We start from the raw sequence: 14,606 nt of genomic DNA on the forward strand, positions 1-14,606 counted from the left end.
AACTTCCAGGAACCCACGGTTTGCTCACCGTCGCGAGCCTTAACGAATGCGAGCCAATGCTGACGTGCCCAACAGACTTCGAATCGCACAAGGCGATTGCGTTTCTTCAATGGTTACACAGGACCCACGTCTGCGTCGTAGGTCTTGACCTCGACTTCCTTGCCATAGACAGACATGGCCCGACCTTCTGGGAAATCCTGCCTTAACAGTCCGCACTGAACATGATAAAGCTACAGTTCATTGGACCCACCTCAGACACACATTTCGCAGCCACCCTACCTTGCCTGACGAGTCTGAGTGAACTCGAATGTCGCATCTCCTGGAGCCGCACGGACGCGCTGGTTGCTTCGCTCGCGACACTTCTGCCAGCAACGAGTTGCCTGACTTCGCTAACGCTGGAAGAGGTCTTTCTCGACGGCGAGCCCGCGAAGATATTCTTCGAGGCACTCGCTGCGAACTCGAGGCTCAAATTTCTCGACCTGAGTTTCTACAGCGCCGAAGCAAACGAGACGGGCGTGATTGCGGAGAACGCGAAGATCACCAGATTGCGGGAGAGTTGGTCAATTCGTGACGCGACTTTCAACACAGTGCTTCTCGGGGAGGTCATCCTAGCCAACAGGAGGCTTTCGACGCTGCGTATTGATTCTATTCTCCACAATGAAAGATGCGTGGAGTACCTGTCGCGAATTCTCACGGAATGCGACGCCCTCACGAAGCTGACCATTGACGCGCAGTGGCTATGGAGTGTCAGGATACCAGAATCCACTTTCGAACGCTGCGTGAAGGCGCTGGTAGAGAACAAGACGTTGGAAGAGCTCGCCCTTCCTTACGGCTTGTGGAGTCCGAGGAAGTGGATCGCATTATTCGCGTTTCTGCCACAAAACAAATGTCTAAAGAACCTACACGTCTCGGGAAACGATACTATGTTTTGTGGAAGAGTCCAGCATGTCCTTGAAGCACTAGAGCAAAGCGAGTCGTCAAAAGTTTCTTTAGGAGCTAATGTACACGGTCACAGACTAGACCTCATGAAATTCGCGGCATTTTCAAACATGGAGCTTCAGTGCCCCGACAACGTGCCACTGACCGCTTTAGAACGCCTGCCTACGTTGCCTCACTTCACTGTCGCTCGAAATCTCCGAGAGAAATTTGATTTTGTTCACCTCTCTCGCCAAGTACATCCGGGAAACGATCGTACTTCGCGAACTAATCCTGGATGTCAGCAAAGACGAGGTCCCTACGAATGCACCAACCCCGTGCTGGATAATGCTGTGTGATGCCATCACGCGTAACGCGAGTCGTCGTCAAAAGTTTCTTTCGGAGCTAATGTACACGGTCACAGACTAGACCTCATGAAATTCGGGGCATTTTCAAACATGGAGCTTCAGTGCCCCGACAACGTGCCACTGACCGCTTTAGAACGCCTGCCTACGTTGCCTCACTTCACTTCACTGTCGCTCGAAGTCTCCGAGAGTAATTTGATTTTGTTCATCTCTCTCGCCAAGTACATCCGGGAAACGACCGTACTACGCGAACTAATCTTGGATGTCAGCAAAGACGAGGTCCCTACGTATGCACCAACCCCGTGCTGGATAATTCTGGGTGATGCCATCACGCTTAACGCGAGCATAGGAACTGGCAGCAACAAGGACGAGGAGTGCCTGGCTGACACAGTCAGCCACAGCAGGAACATCACGCGAGTGACACTGGTACTGGGCAATTTTCTCCGGCATCCTACGGACTTCGTCTAGCGACTGTCGAGGAATATCGAGGACAACCACACTCTCCTCGAAATCATTCTGCTCACTGGTGAGCTCGACGCCGAAGGAACGCTGGCCTGGTGGCTCGAGCGAGCAGTGTTTTCCCGCACTGCTCGTCTCGACTGGTAGCTGTATCTGAATTTTTTTAATGATAAGGTAAAGACGTATCTCCTGTGAATTAAACACACCGTGAGGTAGTGTTTTGAATATTCTAAAAAAATAGGAGCACCGGGAGCCAGATCTACTCATCTGAGCTCTGTTCTAACCTAACCTAGATATTATGCGAAGCATATTACGAGGGCTCAACCCAGCTCCTCAGGCGCGGCGGTGACCATGAAATCACGTGACACCGTGACGTCACGACAGAGGAGAAGTGGCTTTGGCTCAACTCCTGCAAGACGGGCTGGGTGGGAATCGAACCAGGGTCTCCGGAGTGTGGGACGGAGACGCTACCACTGAGCCACGAGTACAACGCTTCAAAGCGGTACAAAAGCGCCTCTAGTGAATGCGGTGTTGCCTTAGAAACGCGCTGTTTCTAAGGCGTGCGTCTCTTGCTCAGGCGCACATTTCGTTGCCGCGCCGAACGCTGCTTTGCTCGACGCTCACCGCGTCCAATGCGGGGCGCGTAGTCGCTGCCCTGTAGCCCATTGTCTTACACCCCTTGGCGGGTCGACGGGAACGCTGTCGCGTTCCACTCTTGAAGGCGAAGAAGTAATGCATGAGTTGTTTCTTCGTCTAGCCGAACCAAATATAGCCAAGCAACAGCAGTTCACCAGGCTAAACAGTGGTTCAACAACTAAAATAAAGGCTAGTATGCTTCGCATCCTGGGCTTAACCTTACCTAAGCCACAGCCATTTTTTTGCTGTAAGTGCATTTCCCCCCTTATTAAATGCCATCGCAAGTTCCTATCGATATTTTACCGTACTGCAAATCTTATGTGAGATCATAAAAAGGATACACGCCCAACGACAACGTACGAAGTCATTATAAATACTAAAGACGTTTGCAATAGGCAACTGACCATGTGTAACATAACGAAACGCAAGGCAACTTTGACCCTAGACCCTGGAGTAACTGCAGTTTGAACAGACAGTCATTACAAAAGTGCTTACCCTAACTCACGGTGTAAAGAATATTATGAGAGGTGTGCGAACAGCGGCTCCTCGCCGTGCTGAGCGCACGTCGGCGACTCGCGTGTGCTTCGGCCATCCTTCGAGTGCGGCGCTATATGTTCGGGGGCCGCCAGCTCGTTCTAAAGGGCGAAGCCAAACCGACATGACATCATTGCTCGCGTTCGTCGCACGCAGTTGCGAGCACTTCTGTTATATACTTCTGTGCTTTGCGCTGGTGTACGTGTGTTGCTTTAGCACGGCTTCTTGCGGTATGAATTGTTTTGCGAACCTGCTCACCCATTTATTACTCACCATGGCATTTGAAGCAAGCGCGAACAAGGCCAAACCAACAAAACAAAACAAGCGCGAGCAGACGATAGTACGAAACGAGCGGTCGGGCGGGTCCGCGTAATACCAGTTTCCCCCGCGCACGCCACCTAAAGAGATTCTAAAGAAGGAGATGGAAATATGGGATTAAGTGCAGCGCAGTAATTGTCTTTCCGCAGAGGAATAGAGCCACTGAATTTTTTTTTTTTCCAGTGACTCTACAGAGGACACCTCAACCGCGCTGCACACGGGGAAAAGGGGAATTAAAAGATGGGTGAGAAAGAAAGAAAAGCCCGGCGGCGACAACCGAAGCGGTAAGAAGGGGCAGCTCTCTTTGGTCGCCACCAATTGTGGCTCGCGTTCTCCATCTCCCGCTGTGCTCGTTCGCTTATGGCGAGGCGACGCCAACGGCGGATGCAAGTCGCTCCTCCATTCCAAGCCAAGCGTAGGTGGCGCTGTTGGCCGTAATGGAAGGCTTAGGTAACGATTGCATACAGCTTTTGAGAGAGATTTACCTGGAAAATACCGTTTGCGTTGAATGGGAAGGGATGAGGAGCGAGGAGAAAGTTCATATCAACAAGGGACTGAGGCAGGGGTGCCCTTTATCCCCGCTGTTATGATGTACATGGTGAGAATGGAGAGGGCGCTAGAAGAAGTAATATCGGGTTTAATCTCTCATACAAACAGGCGGGTACAGTAATAGAGCAGCAACTCCCAGGTTTATTTTATGCGGACGACATTGTGTTGCTAGCTAACAAGCAAAGTGATTTGCAATGTCTGGCTAATATCTGTGGACAGGAAGGCAACGATTTTGGTTTGAAGTTTAGTGTTAGAAAATCAGGCGTTATGGTATTCAATGAAAACAGTGAACAGACAGTGGAGATAAAGGGCCAAGAAATACCTCGGGTAACAGAATATAAATACCTTGGTATATGGATAAACGAAGGCAATGGATATATAGAAACACAGGAAAAAACCATAACAGTAAAGGGGAAGAAAAATGCAGCCATAATGAAGCACAGAGCGCTATGGGGATACAATAGGTACGAGGTCCTCCGAGGTATGTGGAAAGGTGTAATGGTTCCAGGACTTACTTTTGGAAATGCGGTTGTTTGCTATAAATCAGGGGTACAATCAGGACTCGACGGGAACCAAAGGTCAGTGGGTCGCCTCGCATTGGGCGCTCACGGGAAGACTACAAATGAAGCTGTGCAGGGTGATACGGGTTGGACTAGTTTTGTAGTGAGGGAAGCTTGCAGTAAAATTGAGTATGAAGAACGGCTGAGGAATATGGAAGAAAGTAAATGGGCTGGGAGAGTGTTCAGGTATCTGTACAGGAAAAACATTGATTCACAGTAGAGAAAAAGAACTAGGAAGCTTACCAGCAAGTATGCGGCCTGCAGGGTGGACAACACAACAACAAAGGTCAAGCGGAAAGTCAGAGAAGCTGAAATAATCTCATGGGTGGCGGCAATGGAAAAGAAACCTGCCATGAGTAACTACTTGAGAGGAAAAAACGAAATCAGGAAAGAAACCATTTATGATAACTCAAAGGGAAGCTCATTACTTTTCGAAGCGAGATCAGGATGCCTTAGAACACGCACCTATAAAGCGAGATATAAGGAAGAAGAAGCATGTGCTTGCTGTGGTAAAGCTAGGGAAACTACGGAGCATGTTTTATTAGAATGTGAAGACGTCTACCCAGCAGTCGATTTAGGCACCACTGGCCTCCTTGAAGCCCTTGGGTTCAGAGGGAGCAGTGGTAAAGCAAACATGACCGCAATAGACATTAGTAAGAGGCGACTGGAGTGGTGGAAGAAAAGTAGGGAAACGACAAAAGACGGAGACGTACAAAAGCACAGTTCGCAATAGGGGATCAGAAAATTTGGCCGTGGTAGTTCATAGTGTTCTTTTGTGTCTTTTTTCATTGTTTAACCTAGGTAGAATATTAGGCAGTATAGTAGCAAGAGCTTGGTGGAGCAACCCACCGCCCCGTTCCAAAGGGGACGCTCATAACATCAATTCATCCATCCATCGATGCATGGTACGCGCCGCTGGCTTTGAGCATACGCAAGGACGCAGGCCTGCCGTGCACGCAACGCGTTGGCCTTTCAGTGATGTTGTTGCAAGAATGGTTTAGCTCATTAAACGCTAGTCGAACGTGACTACGGCGGACAGAATGCAATTTTAAGCCGTGGTAGTGCAGTGGTTAGGGCGCCCGACTGTTGTGCCCAAGGAGGAGGATGGCATCCCGGCCGCGGCGGCCGCTTTTCGATAGAGGCAAAAAACAAGGCGGCCGTTTGCTGTGCGATGTTAGTACACGTCAAAGAACCCCAGGTGGTCGAAATTTACAGAGTCCTTCATGCCTCCACTATGGCATCTCTCATAGCCTGAGTCACTTTAGCACGTGAAACCCCACAAACAAAACCATTAAAATCGAGTGGTTGCCTCTGCAATACATCTGCTGCGTAACACATCGGCGTATCTAAAGCGTTATTCGCGAATCCTTTCAGTTTCAGGAATTGAAGGGTCCGAATGAGTCCCGTGTGGTCAAGATAGTACATGATGACAGTAGGAGACACAGACCCAAAGAATTAAGATAGAAATATGTTTCGGGTCCGTGTGATTGCATTTTTTTAATAACGTTGTTTATTGCCTCAGGGCATAAAGGAACATGTAAAAAGGAAATTAAAAGGGCTATTAAATGAGAGAAAAAAGGTTGGCTGTTCTTTGGCTGGTGTCTTCCACTCCTTAAGTTTCAGTAATATGAAGCGTCAGCTTACTCCTAAAAAATGTGAATGGGGTTCAGAACAGGTAATACAAAGCATAGCTAGCATACATAGCAGCACATTATGCGCTGTTCAGTTTTTGTATGCACACAAAAATTTCAGCTCCAATTACTCCTCAAACTATTGTACCTAAAGTTGTTTCTATGAAAACCTATTAAAATTTTATGTGAGACGAGTATTCTTCTAAAAAGTAAAATGCACCCAATAAACATAGCAACGCCTAGTGACGCTGGCAACCATGTGTTTACCTGTGTTTTTTTGTGTGCAGCATGGCACGGCTACTTATTTTTGCTGTGACTGTGTCCTGACTAACATTTTGTTCCCGGTCCTTTTGCACACAATTAGAAAGCATGACGGGGCACTACCACAACATGATGCATGCAAAGTAAACCCAACAGTGGCTCTAGGTAGAGAATATAGGGAAGCAGCAAACATAAATGTAATATAGCATTCCTTGAACTGTGCTGTAATGGAACCAAACTCACTATATTTACAAGCAAGAGCAAATTAAAGACAAACGAAATTAACATTTCAGTTCTGTCATGTACTGTGGGAACAAGAGTACTCCCTTCAGCCTCCCCCATCCCCCTTTCCTCAAGGGAAATCACCAAACTCCCTTCACCAAAAGCTCTATTAAACTTCCTTAGCAAAAGGGTGGCCGCGTGACTGAGTGAAAATCCCTTGAGATAAGGATGAAGGAGTTAAAATGATTTTACGGGTTCCCATGTGACATGGGTATTACATAAACTGGCTCACCATAGTTGTAAACACTCCACCTTGTAATATGTCGACTAAATGAAATGCGAAATATGACATTACACAAAACTTCTTTATTGCAAGATGCCTTCTAGATGGCTTTTTTAATTTATTTACAGAGCTAGAGAAATGTTAAAACAGTACTCAGCATTCAAAGTCTGCCTTTTTTCACCTACTCTGAATGACAGTTCATTTTGGCATGTAATGCATAGCTGAAGTGCATGCACACAAACTGAGTTGCCTATCTAACAGGCAAATCACTTTCAGCATGACCCATATTTGAGGGCATCTCATCAAGTGCTGTTTTTGGGATGCTATGGCTTCCTAGTTTACTAACAAAAGCTATATACTGTCTACGCAACAATAAAGCCTGCTAGGCTTCAAGGAATGTCAACCCCAACCACGTGTCTCTGCCACTTCATTTTCATAGCGGTTGTGCCGAGGCCGCTTCCATGAACTTTGGTGATGCTTTGCCTTCTTGGTGCTTCTTTGAATGTCTCGTTTTGAGACATGCAAGTTCACCAGCTGCTGCAGTTCCTCTGGCACGTCTTGATGAGCTTCCTGTAGTACTGCAATAAGCTGCTTAGCCTGTGCAGCATTGTCAGGAGTGAATAAGGTGATGGAAGTGCCCTCTTGGTCACTGCGACCCGTGCGGCCAATCCGATGCACATAGCTTTCTGATGTGTCCGGGTAGTCATAGTTGATGACATACTTAATGTCACTCACATCAAGGCCCCTTGCAGCAACATCAGTGGCGACCATGATCGGAGTGGCACCACTGCGAAAACGATCAAGTGCAATGTCCCGCTTGCTCTGTGATAGGTCACCATGAGTGGCCACAGCTCGGAAGCCCTTGCTTTGCAGTTTCTGCAGCAGGTGTACCACCCTCGACTTGCGGGCAACAAAGATCAGTGTCCGCTGTTCCCCTTCCTCCATGATGTCCTGTAGAATGTTCAGCAGCTTGCTTTCTTTCTCAAACTGATCACATACCTGCACAAAATACCAGTTGTTGAAACACCATTAGCAAATGGATGCCACTTCTGACACACTTAAAAATGTGGATGGGAAGAGTGTCATCCATACGACTGTAACAAAGGAAACCCAATATGGGTTTCTCAGACAGAAAGCTTCGTGATTGAATCTTCCCTTTCATGAACTTTTCTTCATGTGGACTTCTGCAGAACTGATTTACCGTATTCCGCATCCCTGTGCTTTATGAGTTGTCAACTGATTTACCCTCACTCTGCGACCGTTTAGCCTCCTGGTTAGCTCAGATGGCACAACTGTCCCAGAAAGGCACTGGTTCCTGGTTTGATTCCCGATCCAGAAAAATTTTCTTCATCTGCAAAGCTTTCTTTCTGAGAAATCCTTTCCTTTATAGCTTTGCACTAGTCAGGTGAATGGCTATCTTCCCTTTCATAAACCTTCCCTTCCTCCACCTTGCGTGCTTCCGCAAATTTAATTTGCCACTTGAAAATGTGCCGCAACGCTATCCCTTCAACTGGCAAGATACGAATCAAATGCACAGGTAATTTTTGTTTGATTCTTTCTTTACTTTAACTGATATCATGTGAGCATCTAATTGACTTTAAGAAACAATGCAAATTTTACTGATCTGTCAGTCGAGTTTGATGTTCTGTCTGACGTGCTACACAATATGCAGAGGTATTGATAACTCAATAAACAAAGCATAAAACAAATCCCTGCAGTTTGCAAAAGCAGTTTTTCTCTGTTAACTGCAGTGGCGGCAAATTGTAAAGAAAAACATATTCTTAGTTGCTATTTTTAATGCATGATTCCCCACCCCCTACATGTTTAAATGGACAATAAAGAGAAAGTTTATTTGAATTGTTTTAGTAACTTAGCCTTCTACAGTACCAAAAAAAAAAAACACTCTTGCCATGAAAAGCTTGGCAAACCAGAAAAGATGCAGAAACGAAAGGAAGGTGGCAATGCCACCTGGAAGTTTTCACATCAGTTAGCTGTGATGTAACAGATCTTGACGATGTCTGCTTCAGGCCAAGTTAACATTTCATTGGTAAAGATGGACAGCATTGTGTTTTAATAGAGCCAAGACTGAACTTAGCAAGTTTCAAGAACTTTTAGTTGAATTAAATAAAGACTTTATTCGCACAGCAGCCACTGCAACTATATTACACCAGGGCAGTTATTGTTAGAGAACGAGGGTGGATATTTTTGGGTCAAAATTTTCTTACATTTTCTTTTTCTTTCTTACAAATCTTACACATGGCTAGAGATGGCGTAAAGTAGCTATTAGAGAGTTTTAGATTAGGGGGACGCAAGGCGTTAGGGCCCCCTAGTGCTATGGGGCCCCAACGCCTTGCATCGCCCTAATCAAACTCTCTATGGCTTGTAGGTACTTGAAGGTGTTTTTGAGTGGTGCTGATTTATACAATGTTCTATAACTACCAAACAGCATTCCACTCTAAATTAATACTTCAAAATCAAGACCTTCTACTGGGCTAAAACACCCGAAGACAAGAAAATACATGAAATCCGTCATGTCACACTGACGCACAATTTCTAGGGCTTTGGAGCAGGGAAACAGAAAAAGAAACCTTGATTTTCATTTTCTCTTCTAATAATCAACTAATTACCACGAAGTTAATGAATATAAGATTTTGAAAAATATACTTTGTCAGTCTAAACTGATATAGTGTTCCTTTACAACACACATAATGTAAACCTCAAGGTTCAAGACCAACTGCAACAAAATTTCACTTTGGCTAAATTGATTATAAATGAGAGGTGTACACTATCGAAGAAATCTTGGCAAAGCTGCAGGGTTGGTAATGATCAAATTTTCTTATTAACAGCCTTTCAATAGCAACTAAGTAGGTGACTAGTGAACCTGGTAGTTAGCGAATATGATGCAAAACTCAGGATGCAGCCTCTAAGGAACCATGCTAATTCTGAAAAATCTGGGTGGTGTATCATTTCTGGCAAGCAGTAATAGCAGTGGATTTTTTCACTTGCAGTATGAAAAACATTTACATGTGCAAGCTTTTCACGATGCATCGACTTGCATTTCAAACGTAAAGTATTGTGCGGAGGCTGCTCTGTACCTGCACTATCTGAGACTAGACTTTTTACACTGCCAAAGATTTCATTGCCGTTGGCCTTTAAAGGAAACTAAAAGCAGAGACACAGCTCTTTCAATGTTTTGAGGTTTGTATGCTGCAAGGTCTTACAGTCTACCAAGTTATAGTTGTCTACAACTCACGGCAAAGCAAGCTTTTTGTTGCACTGAATATACAGCACACTAGAAGGCACGGTTTCATTGCCACTGCAGCATGCTTTGCTTGTCCTACTTAAAGAGCATTGCATGCGTAATGCGAAGACACGTCACATGGAATCATTGCCCACGTGCGGCAAGTAGATTTTTCATCCTTTCATTGCCATTAATTTATCATTTCTTTAATTCAATTAGTAAGTACAAGTAATTTCCCCTATGTTGTCCTTGGTGTCTTTGTTGGCTTCTCATGATTAATAAAAATTGGGACCCTCGGTTAACCCCCTTTTCATGAAAGGATTAAGGTTGCACAGAGACAACACCACACATCCCGGCAAGAACAAAATAAACCAAGTCTTTGTTGCTCTGTCATGCACAATTTGCAGGAATCTGTTTTCCATACCTCACTGTCCATGTCACTTTACCATGCAGCAACTTTGGCAACATCACAGAAAAAGTACAATGTAGTGGCAAGTCACACAGATGTAGTCTGTCAAAAGTTGACTCCATCACCACACAGAACACTTGCTTTTTATTACTTCATGCTCTAATACCAAACTGCAGTTGTAACACTTTTTACTCAATAATCTGCATATCTCACCACAAAACCACTGTCTGATGCTTTTGAGGCATTAAAATGTATTCATAAAAAATTTAGAGGCCACTCCTTAAGCCACGAGGTTTGCTGTAGGACTCCTGCAACATGCCTAGCACTCCACCCAAAGATGAGTAAAAAAATGCATACACTGTCCCTCACAACCTCTGCAACTGTGAGCAACTAAAGTTCTACAAGATAATATATAGCTTGACTAAAGGTCTGGTCAAGTGTGCAAGGAAATTGAGACGGACTACAACCTCCAGGAAACTTGTATAGAATGCATAGGCAGTGCATTGTAGAACAAAGAAAACATTAGAATGGCACCATGAGTATTGGAGTATGGTGCATGCATCTATAGAACTTGAACACTCATGCAAGTGTACCTATGTGCAACTGCAGAGTTTGAAGTCGAGCAGCTACTGAAATGTTGCTTCCTCCACTCAGCAATTCACTGACTGTGCACACTCAAAAACTGTGCTGGTAGGAGTATGTTGCCATGTTAAAAAGCTTGTGAGGGTAAGGATTAGTGTTTACTGACAGCACATCAATTCCTAGAGGATAATGTTTTGCTTTTGAATATGTACAAGAACTTCACATTCACAGAATGACAATTTGACCAGGCTCAGGAGTTGACCCCACCATCACTGCCTTTCAAGGGCAATTGCTCTTTCAACTGAGCTAACCAGGAAGTCAAAGAAGGCAGTATGAGAGTGAATTAAGTTTCCAAGTTGTCAACTTGCATCTAAAGCTACCTGATTAGCTGTTAGTACTAGCGACTGCACCAGGAAGGCCAGGTTTGATCCTTCGGCCTGGATGAATTTTTTCATCTGTGAGGCTGTCTTTCTCAGGAATCTGCGTGGGCTTCCTTTATAGCTCCACGGCAATTTTGTGTGTACAATATTTTTTTAAAGTGACAAGTACACTGCCCATTGATAGATAAAAACTTTACTTTCTTCAATTTGTAGCCTTTTCATTTATGCAAGTAAATGACTAAATCATGCAAACATGATTTCGTACGGCTACCATTGGTACAATGGTATGGGTGCAAAATTCAAGTTTGGCCATGCTGCACTAATAAGCCACATTTTTCAACCAGACTAAAAAAAAAGGGGGGGGGGGGCAATTACAACACATGCTATGAGCCTAGCCTGATTTACTGTTTCTGGCTCAAAACTAGCGTAGTAGGGAGTTAAAATTACCTTACTTATTTCGAATAGCTCTTGCAGCTGTATGCTTCCGTGTTTGAAGAAACAAAGTGAACAGTAGGGTATAAACAATGGGTATTACAAATGACAAGCACAAACTTCTTTCTGCATGTGGTTAAAACCATGCAAATCTCCGAACAGATTCCAAAGCACCGCATATGGATAATACAATTACGAAGCTGTCACTGTCTCAATCTGCAAGTCTTTAGAATATTAAGGCTTTTTCCAAGCAACACTATCATATATATAGGCCTCTTCCTGCTATCTCCAATTAGCCCTGTCTTGCGCCAACCGATTCTAGCAAGTGCCCGCGCATTTCCTAATTTCATTGCTCCACCTAGTCTTCTGCCGTCCTCGAGCGAGTTTCCCTTCTCTTGGTATACATTCTGTAACCCTAATGGTCCAACGGGTGTCTAATCGGTGCATTACATGACCTTCCCCGCTCCATTTCTTTTCCCTTAATGTCGATTAGAATATCGGCTATACCCGTTTTCACTCTGATCCAAGCCGTTCTCTTTCTGTCTCTAAATGCTATACCTAGCATTCTTTGTTCCATCGCTCTTTGCGGGGTCCTTAACTTGTTCTCAAGCTTCTTTGCCAGTCTCCAAGTCTCTGCCCCATATGTCAGCACCAGTAAAATGCACTGATTTGATTGTACATCTTCCTTTTCAATGATAATGGCAAGCTTCCAGTCAGGAGCTCACAATGTCTACTGTATGCGATCCAACCCATTTTTATTTTTCTATTAATTTCCTTCTCATGATCAGGGTTTCCTGTGACTAATTGACCTAAGTAAACCTACTCCTTCACCGACTCTAGAGGCTGATTGGCGATCCTGAATTCTTGTTTTCTTGCCCGGCTATTTACCATTATCTTTGTGTTCTGCATATTAATCTTCAACCCCACTCTTATGCTCTCTTTTATTAAGGTCTTCTATCATTTGTTGCAAGTCGTCCCCAGTGTTGCTGAATAGAACAATGTCATCGGCAAAGCGAAGGTTGCCGAGATATTCGCCGTCGATACTTACTCCTAAGCATTCCCAGTTTAATAGCTTGAATACTTCTTCCAAGCACGCAGTGAATAGCATTGGAGAGATTGTCTCCTTGTCTGACCCCTTTCTTTATACGTATCTTCCTACTTTTCTTGTGTAGAATTAGGGTGGCTGTGGAACCTCTGGATATTTTTCAAGGTATTTATGGAAGCGGTTTGTGCTTGATTATGTAATGCCTCTATGACTGCTGGTATCTCTACTGAACCAAATGCCTTTTCGTAATCTATGAAAGCCATACTGAGAGGTTTATTGTACAGTGTGGATTTCTCGATTACCTGATTAATGGCATGGATGTGATCTATTGTAGAGTATCTTTCCTGAAGCCAGCCTGTTATCTTGATTGACTAAAGTCCAGTGTTGCCCTTATTCTATTCAATATTATTTTGGTGAATAGTTTATATAATAGTGGGAGTAAACTAATGGGCCTAAAGTTTTCCAATTCTTTAACGTCTCCCTATATATATATATATATATATATATATATATATATATATATATATATATATATATATATATATACACACACAAAACACCAACCCTCAAAGCTGGTTTACACAAGTGACTGGAGGACTTACGTGGATGACTTGCTTAATGTTGTGGTTAGCGCACAGGTCTGTCGAGCCTACTGTGACCTGCATGTGATCAGGGATCAGAAACTCTTGAGCCAGAGAGCGCACCTCGTTAGGCCAAGTAGCGCTCCACATGACGGTCTGCCGATCTGGTCGGATCTGCTCGATGATTTTGCGGATCTGCGGTTCGAAGCCCATGTCCAACATGCGGTCCGCCTCGTCCAAGACAAGAAAGGTACAGCGTAGTAGGTTCACAGCACCTGTCTCCAAGATATCCAGAAGTCTGCCGGGTGTCGCTACACACATATGCACGCCCCGTCGGAGCCGCTCAATCTGAGGACCCTTTGAGACGCCTCCGTACACTGGCGTGCCTGTCAAGCCAAACGCACCTTCGCACCATTCATACGCTACCTGCGAGATCTGCTGGACAAGCTCGCGCGTCGGCGCCAGCACCACGCTAATCGGCCCCTCTCCTCGTGGTTGCTGCTGGTGCGACATGTGAATGGCCGCAGGGAGCACGTACGCCAGCGTTTTTCCGGAGCCGGTCTGGGCGATGCCGACCAAATCGCAGCCACTCATAACTATTGGCCATGCCTGCGCTTGTATGGGCGACGGCTGTGTAATGTTCTTGCGCTCAAAGAGGGGACGGCATTCTGGTGGGAAGTTGCACTCTTCAAGCGTTAGAATGGGCTTCGGCACACGATCTCGACCGTGGCCTTGCACAGTTATTTCGTTTTCTGTGCGGAACGCACTCACATCTGTCTCGCTTCGCGCAGCTGTCACTTCGCTCTCCGCATAAAAGTTCTTTTCAAACGGCGGTAGTTTAAGACTGTCGAACCTCGGAGAGACCAACGTTCGCCCAAGCGTGTTACCTGCTCGCCAAATTGCGTCGCGCTCTCCAGGCCATCTATTGTACGTGTTCTTTCCTCTCGAAGCAACTGGAATGCACTGCCGGACGAATTTAGCGAACATTATTGAGACTTCCGTGCTGTCGAGGTGAGCTTTACAGTAATTCTATCATTGCGATTACAAAGACCATTGCCAATTCAGATTGCATGAACTACACGAACCATGTGCCTTTCCGTCCTTGGCGTGGATACAGATCGGCCGATCGGCTTCGCACAGATTCTTGCGAGGCTGTTTGCAATTAGATCATTTTATGCGTCTTTAAAACAGTAAACTTAAGCA

General features: G+C 45.1%; 1 protein-coding gene across 1 annotated transcript; it reads right to left on the minus strand.

Moving 5' to 3' along the window:
- Positions 1–6,796: 6,796 nt before the first annotated feature.
- LOC135906178 (probable ATP-dependent RNA helicase DDX5) lies at positions 6,797–14,528 on the minus strand. The gene is made up of 2 exons (XM_065437440.2): positions 13,425–14,528; positions 6,797–7,732 (listed from the first exon to the last, which is right to left on the minus strand). Exons 1-2 carry the CDS (start codon positions 14,388–14,390, stop codon positions 7,133–7,135), a joined length of 1,566 nt encoding a protein of 521 aa, XP_065293512.1. The 5' UTR covers positions 14,391–14,528; the 3' UTR covers positions 6,797–7,132.
- Positions 14,529–14,606: the final 78 nt, after the last annotated feature.

Source organism: Dermacentor albipictus, chromosome 1 (genome assembly GCF_038994185.2).
Source record: "Dermacentor albipictus isolate Rhodes 1998 colony chromosome 1, USDA_Dalb.pri_finalv2, whole genome shotgun sequence".
Lineage (NCBI taxonomy): Eukaryota > Metazoa > Arthropoda > Arachnida > Ixodida > Ixodidae > Dermacentor > Dermacentor albipictus.

What these genes read in the sequence shown, in the direction of transcription:
- LOC135906178 (XM_065437440.2), bottom strand. Translation starts at nt 14,390, where the DNA reads ATGTTCGCTAAATTCGTCCGGCAGTGCATTCCAGTTGCTTCGAGAGGA. An exon ending in ACATTAAGCAAGTCATCCAC is followed by an intron (nt 7,733 to 13,424) that starts GTAAGTCCTCCA and finishes TATTTTGTGCAG; the next exon opens with GTATGTGATCAGTTTGAGAA.